The following is a 17368-nucleotide window of genomic DNA, read 5'->3' as shown; positions in this document are numbered from 1 at the left end:
ATTTATCAAATTTTCTAAGCAGGAAACAAATGAGACCAGAAAACCATCTGAACTCTGCTAGATCCAGAAACACATGCAAAAGTTAAAATAAACTGCATGTTATTTCTGTGGAGATTCAGTAGCCTACGAACTGTATTATGGGAGAGTCTGTGAGAACACTCCAGTCAAAGTAAAGCGCATTTGAAGTTGATTTGATTTCAATAAGACAAATGCATATGTTTTAAATGCTTACTTTTGAATACATCACGCCCTGTATTTCCAACTGTTTTTTAAAAGCTAGATAGATATTCTACTTTTGAGAGTACAATACAGATCAGAATAACATATACTTCACATACCTTTCTCATTGCTATTTGATAGAAGGGATGGTGGGCTTGTGGGTTTGGATTTGTCGTAGTTGTTAAAGCTCTGGCTGCGCCGGTTGTTGGCATTAACGGAACCACGAGTTTTTGCTTCGCTGCCTGCAGCTGAAACTCTCGTAGGACCTGGAAGTCTGTTTTCGAGTTAAAAAGAAGAAGAAGAAGCAAATGTTTCCCTAAAGCACATGAATGAATTCAAGTTAAACACAGTCAAATTGGAGGAATGTTTACCTCCCGTAAAAGACAACTTGCCCAGTGAAGAGCTCTGTGTGTGCCCTTTTGTTTACATGGAGCTCCAATGAAAGGACTTTCCTGGTTACTTTAGTGGAGAGAGTGGTTCTGTGCATGCAAATAATCTGTCCATGGAACTTGAGTATTGAGTCAATGGAACTTGAGCTCTTGAGTATTGGAGCTTCCACTAAAATGTAGCCCAGAATGAGTAGGTATCCAATCTATGTCATTTTGGAAGCTTGACTAACTGCAAATAATTTTTGAAAAGTTATGCTATAAGGTTGCCTCAGTAGATTCAGTTATCTTAGTGGATTCAGGTGCCGGCCAATTTCCGGCTGATCTTCATGCCCACTGCCTAGTTGATTTTAATGCCCCCAAAAGGTCATCATCTTAGACTTGGTGTTTTCCAATTGGAACCTGGATAGTGTGCCTAACTGAATGTTGCAGAGGTCATCTACTTATGAAAACGCTTGATACATTCGTTGGGAAACATTTTTTCTTAGCTGAATTTCACAAACTCCGTTAGCCTGTATGGGTCTGGATACACTGGCTGTAACATTGCACATGGTTGCATTGCCTTAAATCACATTGGGTGATAGCCTGTTGTGCCCATTGCTAGTGGAGCAGACTTTTGCTCATGCAGTGAGATGTCCCTTCCTATCTTATCCCCAAAAGTCTCTCTGAGTCTGCACCCACCAATTCTGTTTGAGAGAGTTAGGAGATCCTCTGGGCCATATTTGGGGAAATGTGGAGGCTGCAGGAAGAAGGAGAGGAAGGGGAAACTAGCTTGTACAACACTGGATATAACCCATTGATGTCTACCAGGTATAGCTACTATATGTGCTGGATTACAGCCCTAGGCTACAATTCAGAGAATCAAATCCTTGCATAAGCCCATTGACAAGTATGCGCATGAAACACGAGCTAGCAAGGCTCTTTTAGCTAGCAATATGCATTCCATTCCAAAGGTCCAGAGCACAGAGTTTCCATACAGGGCCCCAGATTGTAGCCATGCAACATTATCCAAAACCTCTCAATTCAGAAATCAGTATGCTTAGAATTTCTGCCTTATTTTTGAAGCGGTCGTTTGATCAAATCTATACAGTGCAGTAAAACTCAAAATGCAAAACAGTGCACTAGATGGAATGTTGCAGAATTTTTTGAACATAATACTGTGTGGTGGTCCTTTTTATTCTAAGGCTTAAAAAATAAACATAGCTCACTTTGGTACAATCTGCCTAGATTTTCCCCCACCCTGCACCAGCCCATCATACAGGTTGTTATCACAATGGCTTGTGAAGGAGTTCCCAGTGGCCAATGGCTATAATTTATAGTAGCAAATTATTTACCCCATTGTTTTCATGAATTATAATATTATTCAATAGCTTACTTTTTTCCTTTTACTTGCTCAATACAGAACTCAAAAAATGCTTGAAGTAAACCATAAAACCAATAGGCTAAAACCAATTGCAGCATTGATTCGTATACAGTTTCCTGAAGGCAGAATTCCCATCTGATTAGCAACATTACAAACCTTTGGTAGTTGAATGGCACTTTTAGAGCTGGGAATAAAAGAGGATTAGTGATTTCTTCCCAACAAATTCATAAGATTGATCAGAAGGAGGATGGATGGGGAGAAGAAAAGAAGCACATAAGTCTCAGCAAATGCATGCACATGCTTTCAAAGCTTAAAGCTGGCAAGTTTGCACGCAACCCATTTAGTTCCACATCACCACAGACCACTAAAACATAGAACTGTGTAAAGTTTGCTTCCTTGCTTTCCCAAAGGCAGACTCTTCTGCTTTCAAGTGCATGTGAAATAAACCTAGGAAACCAAAGCAAGAAAGTTTCACATAGCAGTTGTCACAAAGACACAACCAACCCTGGATACAGAAACAGCCCACAGAAAGGCTACAGAGGAAGGCACAGAGGAACCCAGGGTGAAAGCCTAGGGAAAAATAAGGTTCTTTTTCACTTTCCATGCTTTTGTGTAAGATTTGACACTGACATGGCAATGACATTCATGCAGAGCTCATGCTGGTTGAAAGGTAAAGAGAAAAAGTGTTGAAGCATAATCTTTTCACACAGAAAGGACATTTCCCCCTAGTCTTTATCTCCCCCCATGGCTTCTAGGATATTTGTTTGTCTTTCTAAAAAAGCATATAAAGTGTTCTCCCACTAGGAGAAGCCAGACATGGACAGTCTCTGATGTCTGTCTGACTATGTGCAGATAGACAATTAAGTATTAAGTAAGTATTAAGTATGTGGTCAAACTTAGTAAATGTGTAGGAATTACAAGCAAAAGAAGAGATAACATTTGACTACAGCAATGATGGAGAACTGAGATGTCAATCAAAGCAGAGTGGAAGTGTTGACAATTCTCAAATATTCACCTGGTAAGGATAGTTTTGTTTTGCTTTTTGAACATCTCGCTTTTTGTGACATCTCTCTAAGTACCCCATCATTCAATGTTTTAAAGTGGAGGGACTATAGGAAGTTGCAGATATATCCCTGTGAATTCTCAATAAAATAAAATTATCAGTAAAAGAAACCTGTATATCTCCTTTGCAAGGAGAAAAAAGCTTGGAGAGGTCAATTTGATTGGAAAAAAATAGACTGCACAAGGAGTTAATTGCACAACATCAGTAAAATTTGCCTCCCATCACTTCTGCTTCTCTATCTCAGTCTTAAAATAAGTCAGCAGGTTACTCCTGCAAGGACTCATGTCTTGTCCAGTTTCTGTCTAAAACTTTGAAAGAAGTTGTTGATTGAAATACTGAAACAGGTGAAAAGGCATGAATTAGTAAATAATTGAGATGAAGGAAGATTAAAAATCAGTGAGGAGTGGGGATCCTATACTAGTACCAAAGAAAAATGACGGAACAAAGAATGATTTAGAATAAAGGAATCTAAATCACAAAGTAAAAATAATATAGTATAGTTTGTGCACAAAACAGGATAAACCATGGTGCCTTATAGAGAGAGAGATGTTAGGGGTATTTCTAATGCAGCACAGCATGGTAAAAGTAGCATTCATCTCAAGAAAACCTATGATGAATATCACAGGTATTAATAAAGATTAGAGCTGCATTTTTGAAGTGCTGCAGTGAGATGCTTGTAGGAGTCAGAATGCATGTCAAGCTGTGGCTTAGAGGAAAACAAATGGGCTGAAACACCTATTATTCATTCTCAGAGGGATTAGATGTTCCCCAGTGCAGGACATGGAGGAATCCAGAATAGAGACGACACACCTATCTACGCTGCTGTGTTAAATTATCTGACAGTAGTCACACTCGTTACTCTTTTTCACCCATGAGAAAATAAGTTGGACCTTACAAGCGTAATCTATAAACAGAAATTAACAAGGAAGTTAGAGCAAAGGTAAGGGGAGAGTGTCCAAACACATTCATGTATTTATTTTTTCAAGATGGAAAATTCACAGGAATTGAGTCCCCTTCACATGTGAATTGCCGGAAGGGAATATAATGCAGTTAACCACGGAACACATTACATTGTCGCCCCAACCTAAGATGTCAACGTACGGCATGGACAACTGAACTGCCAGTGCTCATGCATTAGCTTCCTGGTGTTCAGCACTCAGATCACATGGAAGCCTCCAAACAAATAGCTGCTCATGCACAAGCTTTGTCAGTTCAGTCATCCAAGGACAGGGGCAGCACTGTGCAGCACAGAATGAAGATCATGTGATGCGCTCATCATGTGATTCACCTATGAAGGGGGCTATTATGCTACTATCCCCCAAACTAGTAATATGAATTACACGTTTTAATTGTGAGTCATTTCAGGACATATACTGATGACATTGTTGTAAAAAACAAAAACAAAAAACATCCTCAGCCCCAAAGACAGGGAGGGGTATAATCAGGGGTCGGGAAGGTTTACCGGCCATGGCCTGGATCACTCCCATGGAGATCATCTGTGGGCCGGACTGGTGCAGCCCAACACCGGAAACCGTGTCTGTGCATGTCCACGGTGCCGGAAATTGTGTCTGCACATGCCCAGATGCCGAAAATCGCTTCTGCACAGGCGTGGTTTTTGGCATCTGAGCATGTGCAGAAGCAATTTCCAGCACTGTGGACATGCGCAGATGCAATTTCCGGCGTCACTTGGCGAGTCCCCGCGCCGTGATGTGCCGGTTTAGCACAGCGCATGGGGGACTCGCCAAGTGGGTGGCTCAGTTCAGGGGCAGCTCATAGGCTGGTAAAACAGTCTTCATGGGCCACACCCGGCCCTTGGACTGCATGTTGCCGACCCCTGGGTCATACAGAATAAAATAGCTCTCTTTGCTTTGGTTTTTTCTTAAATGTTTGGTTTGAAACCAACAGGTAAGCAGTGGTAAGGTGAGCCTTGAGACATGCAAACTGGGGTTCTTGCAAGGAGGGATTTCCATGCTTTGCATTAGAGGAAGAAACGCTAACCTAGAAGCCTTTTTTTGACCGAGAGTGAATCGGATGATTTTGCTTTGAGATGAGTCCCTGGGTGATGCACTGCACAACAAGAAAGAAAAAAAGTGGAAGATGTGAGTGAGTAAAGAAGATACATTCGCACATGAACCCACTGAGCTGGCAAAGGCGTGGGGTTTTTTTGGAACGAGATTAATCCAAGTGTTTCAGAAGGGGAAAATAATCCCTCTCAGCCAAATAAAACATTCAGGTGTAGTACCTTTGGATTTATCAAAGCAGCAATAGTAAAAGAGGCAACAGTATGCATGCAAGCAAATTTACTTCAGGGTCATGTGAATGAACTTTCATAAGCAAATGCTATCTATATGCACATTTCTGAATTTGAAAAATATACATGGTATGATCTGATGTTCACCATGTCGAAGAGCACATTTTGGTCAAGCAGACTTTCCTTTAGTTTAGTTTTTGTTGTGGTGATAAATACCATATTTCACCACATGAGGGTGTGTTCCAATGAAAGCTTTCACCTTGTAAAAGGGATGAAATTATTTATTTTCAAATACCATGAAAAAGATACAAAAAGTAATGCAAGACTCAGGCTTAAATGGTACATTTATAGTTCAACATTTATGATCTCCACATTCAAAATGTATATAAAATATTTATCATCTGGGTTTTAATTCTGAGGAAAACAAAATTCAACCAGCCAAGATTCAGTGATGGCAATTTTGTTACAAAATGAAAAAGTAACTATTCAAAAAGTTTTGATTTTTGATTCAGCTATATAATTGGGTTGAATTTAAGTCTGCAAATAATTTGTAAGGTATAAAAGGGTTTTATAGCTCAGTTTAAAATTTGACAGAGATCATACATACTGTTATATTGAAAAATATGCAAACTGTGTGTCATGTATGGATATATTAAAATTTCTATATGAACACATGCTTTGAAGGTATTATGGAGGGTTATTCTGCAGAGAGGCTATTTCAAATAAACCAGAAAATATTATTTTTCCCAATTCATTAGGGTTGATCAAAAGAACTGAGGTCTGGATCTGATTTAACCACAATTTCTGTACTGGATCACAAGAAAAAACAAAAGAGAGACAGCAGAAGGCATCTATTTAAGAGCAGCTTTTTTGGGGGGGGGGGGGGAATTGGCTCAAGGGAAGGATTTGACCAGTATCTTTTTTTTCAAAGCTCCACCTTGCCAGAGCTGCTATTAAAAGACAGGTATTGTCTTTGTATTGTGCTTGTTTCTCCTAAACAGTATTGTGCTTGTTTCTCCTAAACAGTATTGTGCTTGTTTCTCCTAAACAGTAAAGCTAACAGGAATGGGGAGGGCAGGAGGAGGATTTCAGGTAGGAGGTGGCATGTAGGAGAAAGATTAAATTGCTCCTCCCTTGAGCCAATTTGCCCCTGTGCTGCTTTTACGCTTTAAAGGAGACCCAGTCATGGATCTCCCACATCAAATGTATTTTGGGTCTACAAGTACATTGGTACACCTTAAGCATCACAAATGGAGTATAGCACATGTAGCTGAATGGAGACTGAAGAATCAGAATACAAACTCTCCAATCAATCATTAGCCTGCAACCACACTGAATTTACACATAGCCAATCCAATCCAGCTGGGGGTCATGTGGTTCTGGAAGCAGGATTCGGCACCCGTATTCCAAGGAATGAGAAAATCTGTGTGCACAGGGATGCTGCAGACACAGTTCCTTCCCATACAATCCAGGTGCCAGGCTCCCCATGTGGAATCCAGTCAAGGCATTCAAACAACTTAGAGGAGATGGGAATGTGCAGTGGGCCCACCCCTAACATCCCCACCCAACGTGTGCCGCCCTGCCCTGCTACACTATGGGGAAGTCTGAGGGGAACTTCTAAGGATACTCAGCTGAACATTTTTAGCAGCCTCCCTGCAGCCAGGAGCCCTGATTATTCAGGCCTGCCCATTGTGTGGAACCTTCTAACCACAGTCAGTTGAGCATGGTTAGAAGCTCCTTCAGACAGTCCTATTTGATGCACGAAGGTCTCCTGTTGTGACACTGGAAGACAGCAAGCTCACTGTCCTCACATGTTCACTCTGAACGCCTGGAGAGGGCGTTAATAAAACAGGAATTGCACAGCCAGCTGTTTAAGAGGAGGAGTGCAGGGACTCGATTGAGCAACGCCTGCTCCCACATCCACACCAAAGCACTCAGCAGTGTACACTGGCCTTCCTAACTTCTATTTTTAGGATGTTTTCTTTTGCTCCACCTCTATCTGATACATGCATTTTAAAAAATTGATGGACATTCCAAATCCATTACCCGGGTGAAAAAGAAATCGAGCTAATTCATGTTAGCTACAGTTATTTCCAGGTGCAAAGATTTCAAAGTAAGATGCTATTTTAGCATCCGTGAAACACTTGACATTTTAAAACAAAAAGAAGATTTTGAAAAGGAACACCCACCTGGACTGCATTTCTGGTTGTGCTTTTAACTGAGGATGTGGTGCTTGCTGGGGTTGTTGGCACTGAGACTGGGGTGATGCTGGCACAGATTGTGGTGGTTGCTGCTGCTGCTGCTGTTCTTGTTGGATTTGCTGTTCTTGCAGCCCAAATTGGCACTGGGATGGAGGCCTTACTTGCTGGGGTGATGTGGGAGGTTGCTGGGATGGGTGGGGCTGTGAATATTGTTTAGGGGGCTGCTGTTGCTGCTGCTTATATCGTGACAGACTGAAGAAAAGGCCTAAGATAGCCTTTAAATTCCCATTCCTGATTTCTGCAAGACAAATCACAAGTCATTTATATCAGCATCCAATGCACTTTATACATTCAGTAGAGTTGCTAGTTTAAGCCTTAACACTATTCATAGTACTACTGACAGCTCCCTGCAAACCTAATTGCTGTCACAATTGATTAAAACTGGGCATCATCCACTGGGCAAATTAGTTATTTCTCCCCTGCAGAAACTAAATGCAGACAGGGAGCTTGGTACTATGGCAGAGAAGATTTAGTGAGCTAGGCATCCATCAGCACTAAAGTGCACAATGGAACCTGCCATGCCTATGGCAGATCCATTCCTTAATCCAGACCAGGATTCCAGAATGCTCTGGGCTAAACATAGTCTACTTCATTCCAGGACTTTCAGAGAATTCTGCAAGGAAGAATCGTAGTTTGCATGTAACCATAAGAAAAGAACTCTGAAATAAACCTCTCCGTCTAGGAAGCATAGACTGAGTCCAGGTTCTTATTTCTAAGACTCCCAGGCCTCTAAGCACAATATGACCTACTGCAGGGGAAGGGGCAATAGATATATTTCACTTTCCTTGGCTACTTCTGAAGACATGTCAATCCCCATGAAAGCACATTTCAGGATCATGGCAAACACTTCTCAATTTAAGAAAAACCAAGAAGAATATACTGTTAGGCTGCATTCACATGACAGTTTATTCCATTTTCATGACGTTTTGCTAACTCTTAATTTTCACATTCTATTTGAGCTTTCACATGATGTAAAAGTCACTTCCACAACAATAGTGGAAATGGAGTGGAGTGGAGAATGCAATGCCAATAACCAATACTAAGGATGAAGGTCTACCAGGCTTGCATGTTGAGCAGGCTGCTTTATTGAAGAGAGTCATGGGCAATTTACATCTGCCAGGAGTGATGCCTCAATACCTTTCATATGTGCTGCATCATGAAGAATTTGGGCATCTCATGGCAGGACAGAGTCTCACACAAAGATGTGCTCTCCCAAGTCCACATTCCCAGCATGTTTGTACTTGAGTCTCAGCAATGTCTTGGTCATGCCCACAGAATGGAAGATGGCAGGATCCCCAAGGCCGTGCTCTACAGGGAGCTGGCTTTAAGCACCAGACCCATTGGCAGGCTAACTCTGCATTACAAAGATGTCTGCAAACGTGGCATGAAGGCTGACAACATTAATCGGGCTGTGTGGGAATCCCTTGCAGATGACCTATCAGTGCCCATGGCAGCTATACATATAGCGACTGGCCATGTGAAGTGGCCTTTTGTTGCCACAGGGTCAATCAGGATTCCCAATTTGCATGAGGGAAGACTGTATAGTTCACATAGCCACCAAACACCTGGCTGGTGAGAGAGGCAAGATCATCCTATTGGTTTAGCACGCATAGGGCTAGCTAGCTGGTGTGACTCCACAAACCCTCTCGTGTGCTTTCAGTGAGGAAGTTCATGTGGACCCACCCTACAACGTTGTGGCCAGAATAACTAGATGAGTGCCAATTAATTTCTAATACAATTCATGTCCCGGTAACATGCATCTTCTGATAGCGATACAGGTAACACACCCTAAAAATTAAGCCCAAGCCCAACGAATGGATTAGCAAAACATTACTGGACTTTGTAGAGTGCTGGTTTAGAAGTAAGCTATAAACTAGGTTTCAAATAATCGCTACAGATGCATTTCCTGTTAAGTTATCTCAGGAGATGGACTGAGGTAATTCACCTGGCGCTATGCCACTGGACTTTGCACATAGAGGGCACATCAACCTCTTTGTTTTTTGCCGACTAGTACAGTCTGAATTACTTCCTCTTGCTGCTCCCTTCTGTCCTGTGTGTCTGTTTAAATATATACACATAGGTTTTGTCGATGTGAGTCTGTAGCCCAGTCATTTCCATTTTGGCCACAAAAAAGGGTATTTTTAAAAACTGAAAGCAAAATACTGCCAGATGTTCTGGGTTTTTTTTAGGGCAGGGAGGGTTTCTTTTTTCAGTCTGGTGTTTGGAAGCTTCCATGCTGTGAGGTTTCTGTTGTCTTGGATGCCTTGATCTCCTTTACTTCAGTTTTTTATATTATTTCTCTTCTTCTTTTCCCCTTGTGACACAAACCACTCAAATCACAATTGGAAGCAAAAGAAGCCACACAGAAAGTTAGCTGAAGAGGCTCAGTACTAAGCAAGGAGGAGGAGGAGGAGGAGGAGGAGGAGGAGGAGGAGGAGGAGGAGGAAGAAGAAGAAGAAGAAGAAGAAGAAGAAGAAGAAGAAGAAGAAGAAGAAGAAGAAGAAAAAGAAGAAGAAGAAGAAGAAGAAGAAGAAGAAGAAGAAGAAGAAGAAGAAGAAGAAGAAGAGAAGCAGCAGCAGCAGCAGCAGCAGCATGGAGGAACAGACTTGCATGTGAAAATGTGCTTTCCTGGCAGGACTTTCATATAATTTCATATTAACAACTTGAAACATAATGCTTTTTAATGGAGTCACTCAGCTGCGATTCAACAAATTTTGATGAGGTAAAGGCATGTGTGAACCAGCCCTTAACTGGAAGAAACCCTTTCCTGAAAAACTTGAAAGCTATCATGTCGTTGTACAGGGAAAAACAAAAAAATGACTTGTTGAATTTCTGGGCTCCCCTTGTTTTGGATTTGAAAGTCATATTTTGTATGTACAGTACTTGTCTGCCACTTAGTGCTCTTACTTTAAACATAAATATAATTCAGCCTGAGAGTGGAAGACAGAAAGAAAAAGTATAATTATCCCATTGGCATAAGCAGCTGGGATTCCCTCCATGCTCAGTGTTCTTGTTTAGAGCCAGGAGATTCCATTTGCTGGCAACCGGGATTCTCCTACCCAGGGAATGAGGGAATCTTTCCCATGTCAGCCGAGAGTTGATCTGTTGATCTTCCATTTAAGCATTCTGGCAGCTGCCATGTATAAATGTGCTCTCAAAGCAGCAGTGTGAACTCAAGGAAATTGTGGCAGCTTTTGCTGTCAAGGTAAACCTTATTCGCAAGTAAAAATGCATACAAAACTCACACAATCTGTCTTTCACATAAATGACCAAGAATAAAACAGGCTCACCTGTATTTGCAAATCCAACTGCTAATTTTGAGAATAGTGAGGAGGGGTAAGAGAAAGCGTTCAGCGGCAGATTTAACTGCCATTTACTGAAGTGGCTAACTCCTGCTTCCGCTTGCATTCATGCAAGTGAAAGTAAAATAGCAACTCAGAGCTGTGATGAACATACAAATAGCTTCGCCACGCAGCCCAATCAAGGATCACCTTTTGTGTGCACAATGACTCTGATGCAAACAAGAGTTTCCCTATTGACCTCATAGCACCAGGAACAGCTCAACGTGTCTATCCCAAGTGAATATCAGGAGTTGCCCACAGAGCTTGGATAAGAGCCAGACAACATACAGCTTGTTTTTAATTAAGCAGGCATGAAACATACCTAATTCATGATTATGCCATGAAGGAGTTTAAACAATTACAGTCTGAGCATTGGATTATTTTATATCAGCACCTTTAAGACATATGACCTCTATAGATAAATTAACCACAAAGCACAATTCATTGCCTGAATCTGGTTTGGCCAACTGAGTGCACACAAATCAGTCAAAGTCAAAATTGTGTCATCCTTACAATGATAAACAAGCTAACTTCTATTTATACTTTACACCTAGTATTAGATGAAACAGATACACTGCTATCTTGAACTCTAATAGACTTGAATGCAGGTTACGATATAAAATATTTATTCACACTGACGGTGGTTAGTATTATTTTTTTGTCATCATCGTAATCTATAAGACTGTCCTGTAGCTCCACTAATCTTGTTGCTATATAAATACTACAAATACGGACTCACCTTCTGCAGACAGTCCCTGTATGTTTATTCCTTTGGCAGCCAAAAAACTCAGGCACGCATCTATATTTTCAATCTTAAAAAGAGAAAAAGAGGGAGAAAGAGAGAGGGAATGAGAGATAAATGAAAATGCATTACTGCACCCTTTTGACTTCATTCTACTATTCATGTGAAATCTACTTGTCAGGCAGAAGTTCATGTCAAAATCCTCTGCATAATACTTTACGTTATTATTTATTACAATTATAACCCTCCTTTTCTCCAAGGAGCTACACCAACATGACACCTTCTGAGCAGGCCATAGTGAATTGCTTATGTTTGTGCAGACCACAATACCTTATGTTCTTATCACTCATATAATAGAAAGACAATGCAGACCTGCCCTTAACTTGCATTAGATACCACAGGGAGAATAAGCCCCATGGGAAGTGGTTTGTGTGACACAGTTCCACATGTGGTTCGGGTGGTTCAGGTAACAAAATCTTTATTTGGGGGAACCTTTTTATGACACGGTTAAGACTGCCTCAACCAAATAAGGATCTCTCTCTCAGACACACATATGCCTGCCAACTGATTTAGAGCCAGTTTGTTCCCAGCTGTGCCACGCTACCAGCCCAATATACAAATGGGTCCCAAGAGTAACGTTTCCAATGTTTCTTGTCACTGTCTGCTGAAAATAAACACGGGGCACCATATTTGTTTGATGTGAGGAAAGTTTCTCATTTACTCCTAAGTGGGACAGCTGGCAGAAATTTCCAGTCATGGAGGCAGTAGAATTCAAAAATGGAAACTAGAAACCTCAACTGGAATCCAGAGCATGTTTACTCACATCATTCTCTAAATGGTATGAATAGCAGCTGATTACTGAAGGCAACGGCTGTTTCGCATGGTGAGTCTCTTCTTCATTTAAAATAAAGAGAACTACAATATGGGCTATGCAGATACAGTGGTACCTCAGGTTACATACGCTTCAGGTTACATACGCTTCAGGTTACATACGCTTCAGGTTACAGACTCCGTTAACCCAGAAATATTGCTTCAGGTTAAGAACTTTGCTTCAGGATGAGAACAGAAATTGTGCTCTGGTGGCGCGGCAGCAGCAGGAGGCCCCATTAGCTAAAGTGGTGCTTCAGGTTAAGAACAGTTTCAGGTTAAGTACGGACCTCTGGAACGAATTAAGTACTTAACCCGAGGTACCACTGTATTCAGAATTTCTTTCAATGTGACATGGGAGTATTATCACTATAAACTTCATTTGGCCAGAAAAATCATTGTGTGGGTAACATTCCCTTCCCCAGCAATCCTAATGTAAAATTATTTCTCTCTGTCCTCTTATTTAAAGGCACACCAGCTCCAAGTTCAATTACCACCAGGTATCTAAACAAAAACTGAAAGTATTGCTTTTGAGACTAAAGAAGAGCTATCCCTCTCTCCTCTCCCCCTGCAAAAAATATCTCTGGGTTTTCTAATTTATATGGCCTGGTCAAGACACGCAGAAGAAGGAAATAGTAGAATCCTGAGGTGATAAAGTGAGCTATGCCACTTCAGGCTGAAGAAGGGGAGCACCATTTTTAATGCTCCTGCATGGAAACCAACAACCCCCCAGAACAAAACCCAAGACCCTATGATTAATGTTTTTAACCTAGCCTGTTCCTATTGTGCTGGTTTTCTTTTTGCAGGAGGTTTTTGTTTTCTTAACACAAGAAATGTGATTGCCTAACTGCAGTTGGTGTAATCCATTCTACCAGGTGAGAATTCTACTACCTTATTCTTACCTCATTATGCTGTGTGTGTAAACCAGGCCTATATTATGCAGGAGAAACTTCCGCCACTTCTAACTGCAAGTAAGGGAACCGGTTTTGAAACTAATCCTCCATATAAAAAGCTCATTATGAATAGTAAAATAGCACACACAATAAAAATGTTTACCCTAATATTATAAAACATTTTAGTATATGACCACAATATGGATAGTATCATATAGTTTAATCAGTAGGTGGTACTGGAGTTATATCTGGGTGGAGTGTGAAATTTCCTGTAAATGTTCTTGTTTAATGCGCAAAAGAGTTATTGGCTATGTACACACTTCAGTTTACTCTGCATCCTGTATGCTACCACTGCTGGTTTGGTACAGTGTACACGCAACATTAGCCACAATCCCTATCTATCCTGTTTTTCACTTATGAAACACTGCATATTGATGAATTTTCCCCAAAACCAGCTTTGATCCAAATTAAGAAAAGGAACGTCTGAGCGGCATTTTACGCCTGTAATGTGACTCAGTCCTTGCCTTGCTATGTGACAGTCTTCATCCAAATCTTCAATGACAAACACCATACATCTGTAGTCCATCATTTATTCTGCACATTCATACTAAAACACACACTTTCAGTTTTACTATACAGGGCTTGATGTTTTACTGTACACACACACAGTGCTTTTTTTCTGGGAGGACACAGGGGTACACATACCCCTAAACATTTTGTGGATCTAAGTTTGGCCTCACTGAGGGACAGTATTTCAATATGAATAGGAAAATGAGAGTACCCCTAAGCATTTATTTAAGAAAAAACACTGTGTGTGTGTGAGTGAGTGAGTGAGTGTGTGTGTGTGTGAGAGAGAGAGAGAGTGAGAGAGAGAGAGAGAGAGAGAGAGAGAGAGAGAGAGAGAGAGAGAGAGAGAGAGAGAGCGCTACAACTAAAACTATATTTGGTCACATATCGTTTAATAGCAAACCTGCCTTGCTGCAAAGTGCACATAATGTAGGCTTAAACAGCAGCCAATAAAGATCTGAGCTGGAAAAAGCATAAGTAGTAAAATCTTTCTAGCTTAGTAAGCATGTCTGGTAAATGTCACTAATCGCAGCAGAGAGAAGACTTAAAAAACAGTTTGTGTAGCCTCTTCTTGGCCATCAGTTAGCACATCTAGAGTTAAGATACACTGTTCAATCTATTCTTTCACCTCAGTTACCATTGTCTAAGTCTGACAAATATGAAAAGTGAAGAAACCAGGAAGAGTGTGTGTGCAGAAGGCTGCATATGTTTCAAGTAATGGGCGTTAAACAAAGTATCCACGTGGGAGTCTGGAAATGCAGATAGGCATGCCCTGTTTCCTTACACAGTCACAGCTAATTTCAGGGCATCAAAATTGTTGTTAAGACCCAAAATCCACTATGAAGCATGAAGGAACCAGAAAGGTTCGTTCTGTAGTGGCTTCCTGCATCCTGCAAACCTCCATTGTCAGAATCCTATGCAGCTGAGATACAAGTCCCATCCTCTGGCTTCCAAGTGCCCAGCATGAAATTTAGTAAGTTGCATACCCTTAACAAATGATGTAGGACACTGTGGACCATCATGGGTGTGAGTTCTGAAAGACCTGGCTTTCAGAACTTGCAGGCCTTTTCCAACTGGCCTGAGAGAGTGGGGACCTTGACTGACTTCAGCTACGAAAACTGAGGCTGTTGAACAGACACTTGGGTTGGGGTATTGTTTAAGGAATTTCTGTTGAGAGGAGGGTTGTTGCTGTTATTGAAAATATTTTTTGGTATTTTTATTTTTAGATCTTATTATGATTTAGTGTGGAAATTGTTGATTTGGTTGTGTACCAAATTTATTTATTTATTATGACTATTTTTGTTATATTTGCAAATTATGATATTTTTTTCATGTTAAGCATGATCTGAATTATGGAAAGGCAGCATGCAAAGAAAAGTTGTGTGTGTGTGTGTGTGTGTGTGTGTGTGATCCTAACCCAACAGGACACCAAGAGGACACCTTACCCAACAGGATACCATCCTCTGACCCAAAGTTTTTTTTAAAAAAGAACTTTTTGTACTCATTTCAGAAAGCAATTAGAGCTAGTTCACAAACCCTGCCAGTAGCCATTTATTAAAGACTTGATGTCAGATCAGACAGAAAATAAGCCAGCACCCATAGAAGAAAGGAAAGGATCCATCCCTTTTACCCACTTCAAATATATGATTGGCTCTACCATTGCTGAATACAGTACTGTGCATGTTTCACCAATCCAACAAGAGGAACATGCTTGCAGTTGTAGATATTTGGCAGGAATACAACAAAGAACACCCCGAATATATATCCTACTGGAGATAAAGGAACCCAGAGAGATGCAGCCTTTGATGAATTGGGGAGATCATACTTTTAAAATGTGTGTGAAAGAGTTTGCCCCATGATACATATGAAAGATCTTAACATTAAAAAAACCAAAACCCTAAACTTTAAACATCATTCAACTTGGCTGGAAGCCAAAATGAAGCACTAAAAATTCAGGTGGGTTATTTACTAAGGCAAGCATCTTGACAGTGCAGATATTTCTATTAAAAACAAAAGTATTGAGGTTAAAAGTTTACTGATGTTAAGTGGAATTTTAAATAAGGCCCACAAGACTCATTGTCCTCCTACATAATTCTATTTTGATGCCCCTTTATTAATACAACTTGAATGCTAGTTCCTGACGGCCACCAGCATGTTTCTTCCAGGAAATCTGTTTTGATTCATAACATTTGAGTGGAGCCCCAAAATATTTTACAAATCACAAAAGGGCAGGATATCACTGAATGTTTGTTCCGTATCTTAGAGACAAGAAAAATACCATCTGTTGTGGCAGTTGTCATGGTATCATTTTCCTAGGAATACTTAACACGACAACTTCATGTAAATTATCCATGCTAGCAGGATAGGACGTGGAGAGAGAGAGAGCCATACCATTGTCTCAAGCTACATCCAGCATTTCAGGTACAACAGTGAAAATGCAAAGTATATAAAAAGACTTGAAATCATAACAGCAGCACTAAAGTGTAGGTGCCTGGAATATTAGTTTTCTTTGGAAACCTTTACTTTTTACCAATAAAACCAACAAAAAGCATTACACAAATCGTCCATTAGCAAGTTCTTTACCGATCACTTCTTAAACATTGTTGATACAGCTTTTTTAAAACCTGAGTGCCACTTTAAGGTACAACAAAGAACACAACTCAGATTTGCTGAAACAAATATGCAGTTTTACACCTGGGTAAAAGCTGGTTTGGCAAGCTCCTTTTGGACTGGATTCTACAGAGAAGGTGCCATTATGGAGTAGGCCAAATTCTCTGCCACAACTTCATGGCAGCGACACTCAGAAAAAAGGCCTCCATAGTGAAAGGAATTCAAGCAGAACTGAAGTTCCTAACAACTTTGCAGGATTGTGAAGCCAAACCTTTCAACTATGTGTGTTCTATATGGTCCCTATTCCCGATAAGGCTTAGTTTCCAGACCCTTCATCATCTTGGTTGCCCTCCTCTGCACACATTCCAGCTTGTCAACATCCTTCCAAAATGTGGTGCCCAGAATTGGACACAGTACTCCAGGTGTGGTCTGATCAAGGCAGAATTGAGTGGGACTATTACTTTCCTTTATCAGGACACTAAACTTCTATTGATGCAGCCTAGAATAACATTAGCTTTCTTTGCTGCTGCATCACACTGTTGATTCATGTTAAGCTTGTCATTCCCTATCTTCTGTTTGTGCAGCTGGTTATTCCTGCCTAAATGTAGAATTTTACATTTGTTCCTATCAAAATTCATTTTGATAGCTTTGGCCCAGTTCTCCAAACTGTACTCATCCAAGATTGTATGTACATCTAGGCAGCCTTAAAGAGTTGCTTGGCTGTGCAAGAAAGTCTCTGCAGGGATGCAGCTTGCACAGGTGTGGGAACCATTCATGAACCTTTTGGACCAAGGGTTTGCCTTAT

General features: G+C 40.7%; 1 protein-coding gene across 7 annotated transcripts in view; it reads right to left on the bottom strand.

Moving 5' to 3' along the window:
• NAV2 (neuron navigator 2) overlaps window positions 1–17368 on the bottom strand; it is a 531973-nt gene that overhangs the window by 136299 nt on the left and 378306 nt on the right. For 5 of the 7 annotated variants that reach the window (XM_053388967.1, XM_053389004.1, XM_053388952.1 and 2 more), the window contains 4 exons: window positions 11624–11696; window positions 7472–7781; window positions 5030–5098; window positions 339–493 (listed from right to left, as the gene is read on the bottom strand). In XM_053388967.1, coding sequence (XP_053244942.1) covers window positions 339–493; window positions 5030–5098; window positions 7472–7781; window positions 11624–11696 — 607 coding nt within the window. The remainder of the gene's footprint in view (window positions 1–338; window positions 494–5029; window positions 5099–7471; window positions 7782–11623; window positions 11697–17368) is intronic. The other 2 variants (XM_053389014.1, XM_053388959.1) reach the window with 1 other exon arrangement.

The sequence above is a fragment of the Podarcis raffonei genome, chromosome 1 (assembly GCF_027172205.1).
Source record: "Podarcis raffonei isolate rPodRaf1 chromosome 1, rPodRaf1.pri, whole genome shotgun sequence".
NCBI lineage: Eukaryota > Metazoa > Chordata > Lepidosauria > Squamata > Lacertidae > Podarcis > Podarcis raffonei.
This window is presented reverse-complemented; position numbering and strand designations above follow the sequence as displayed.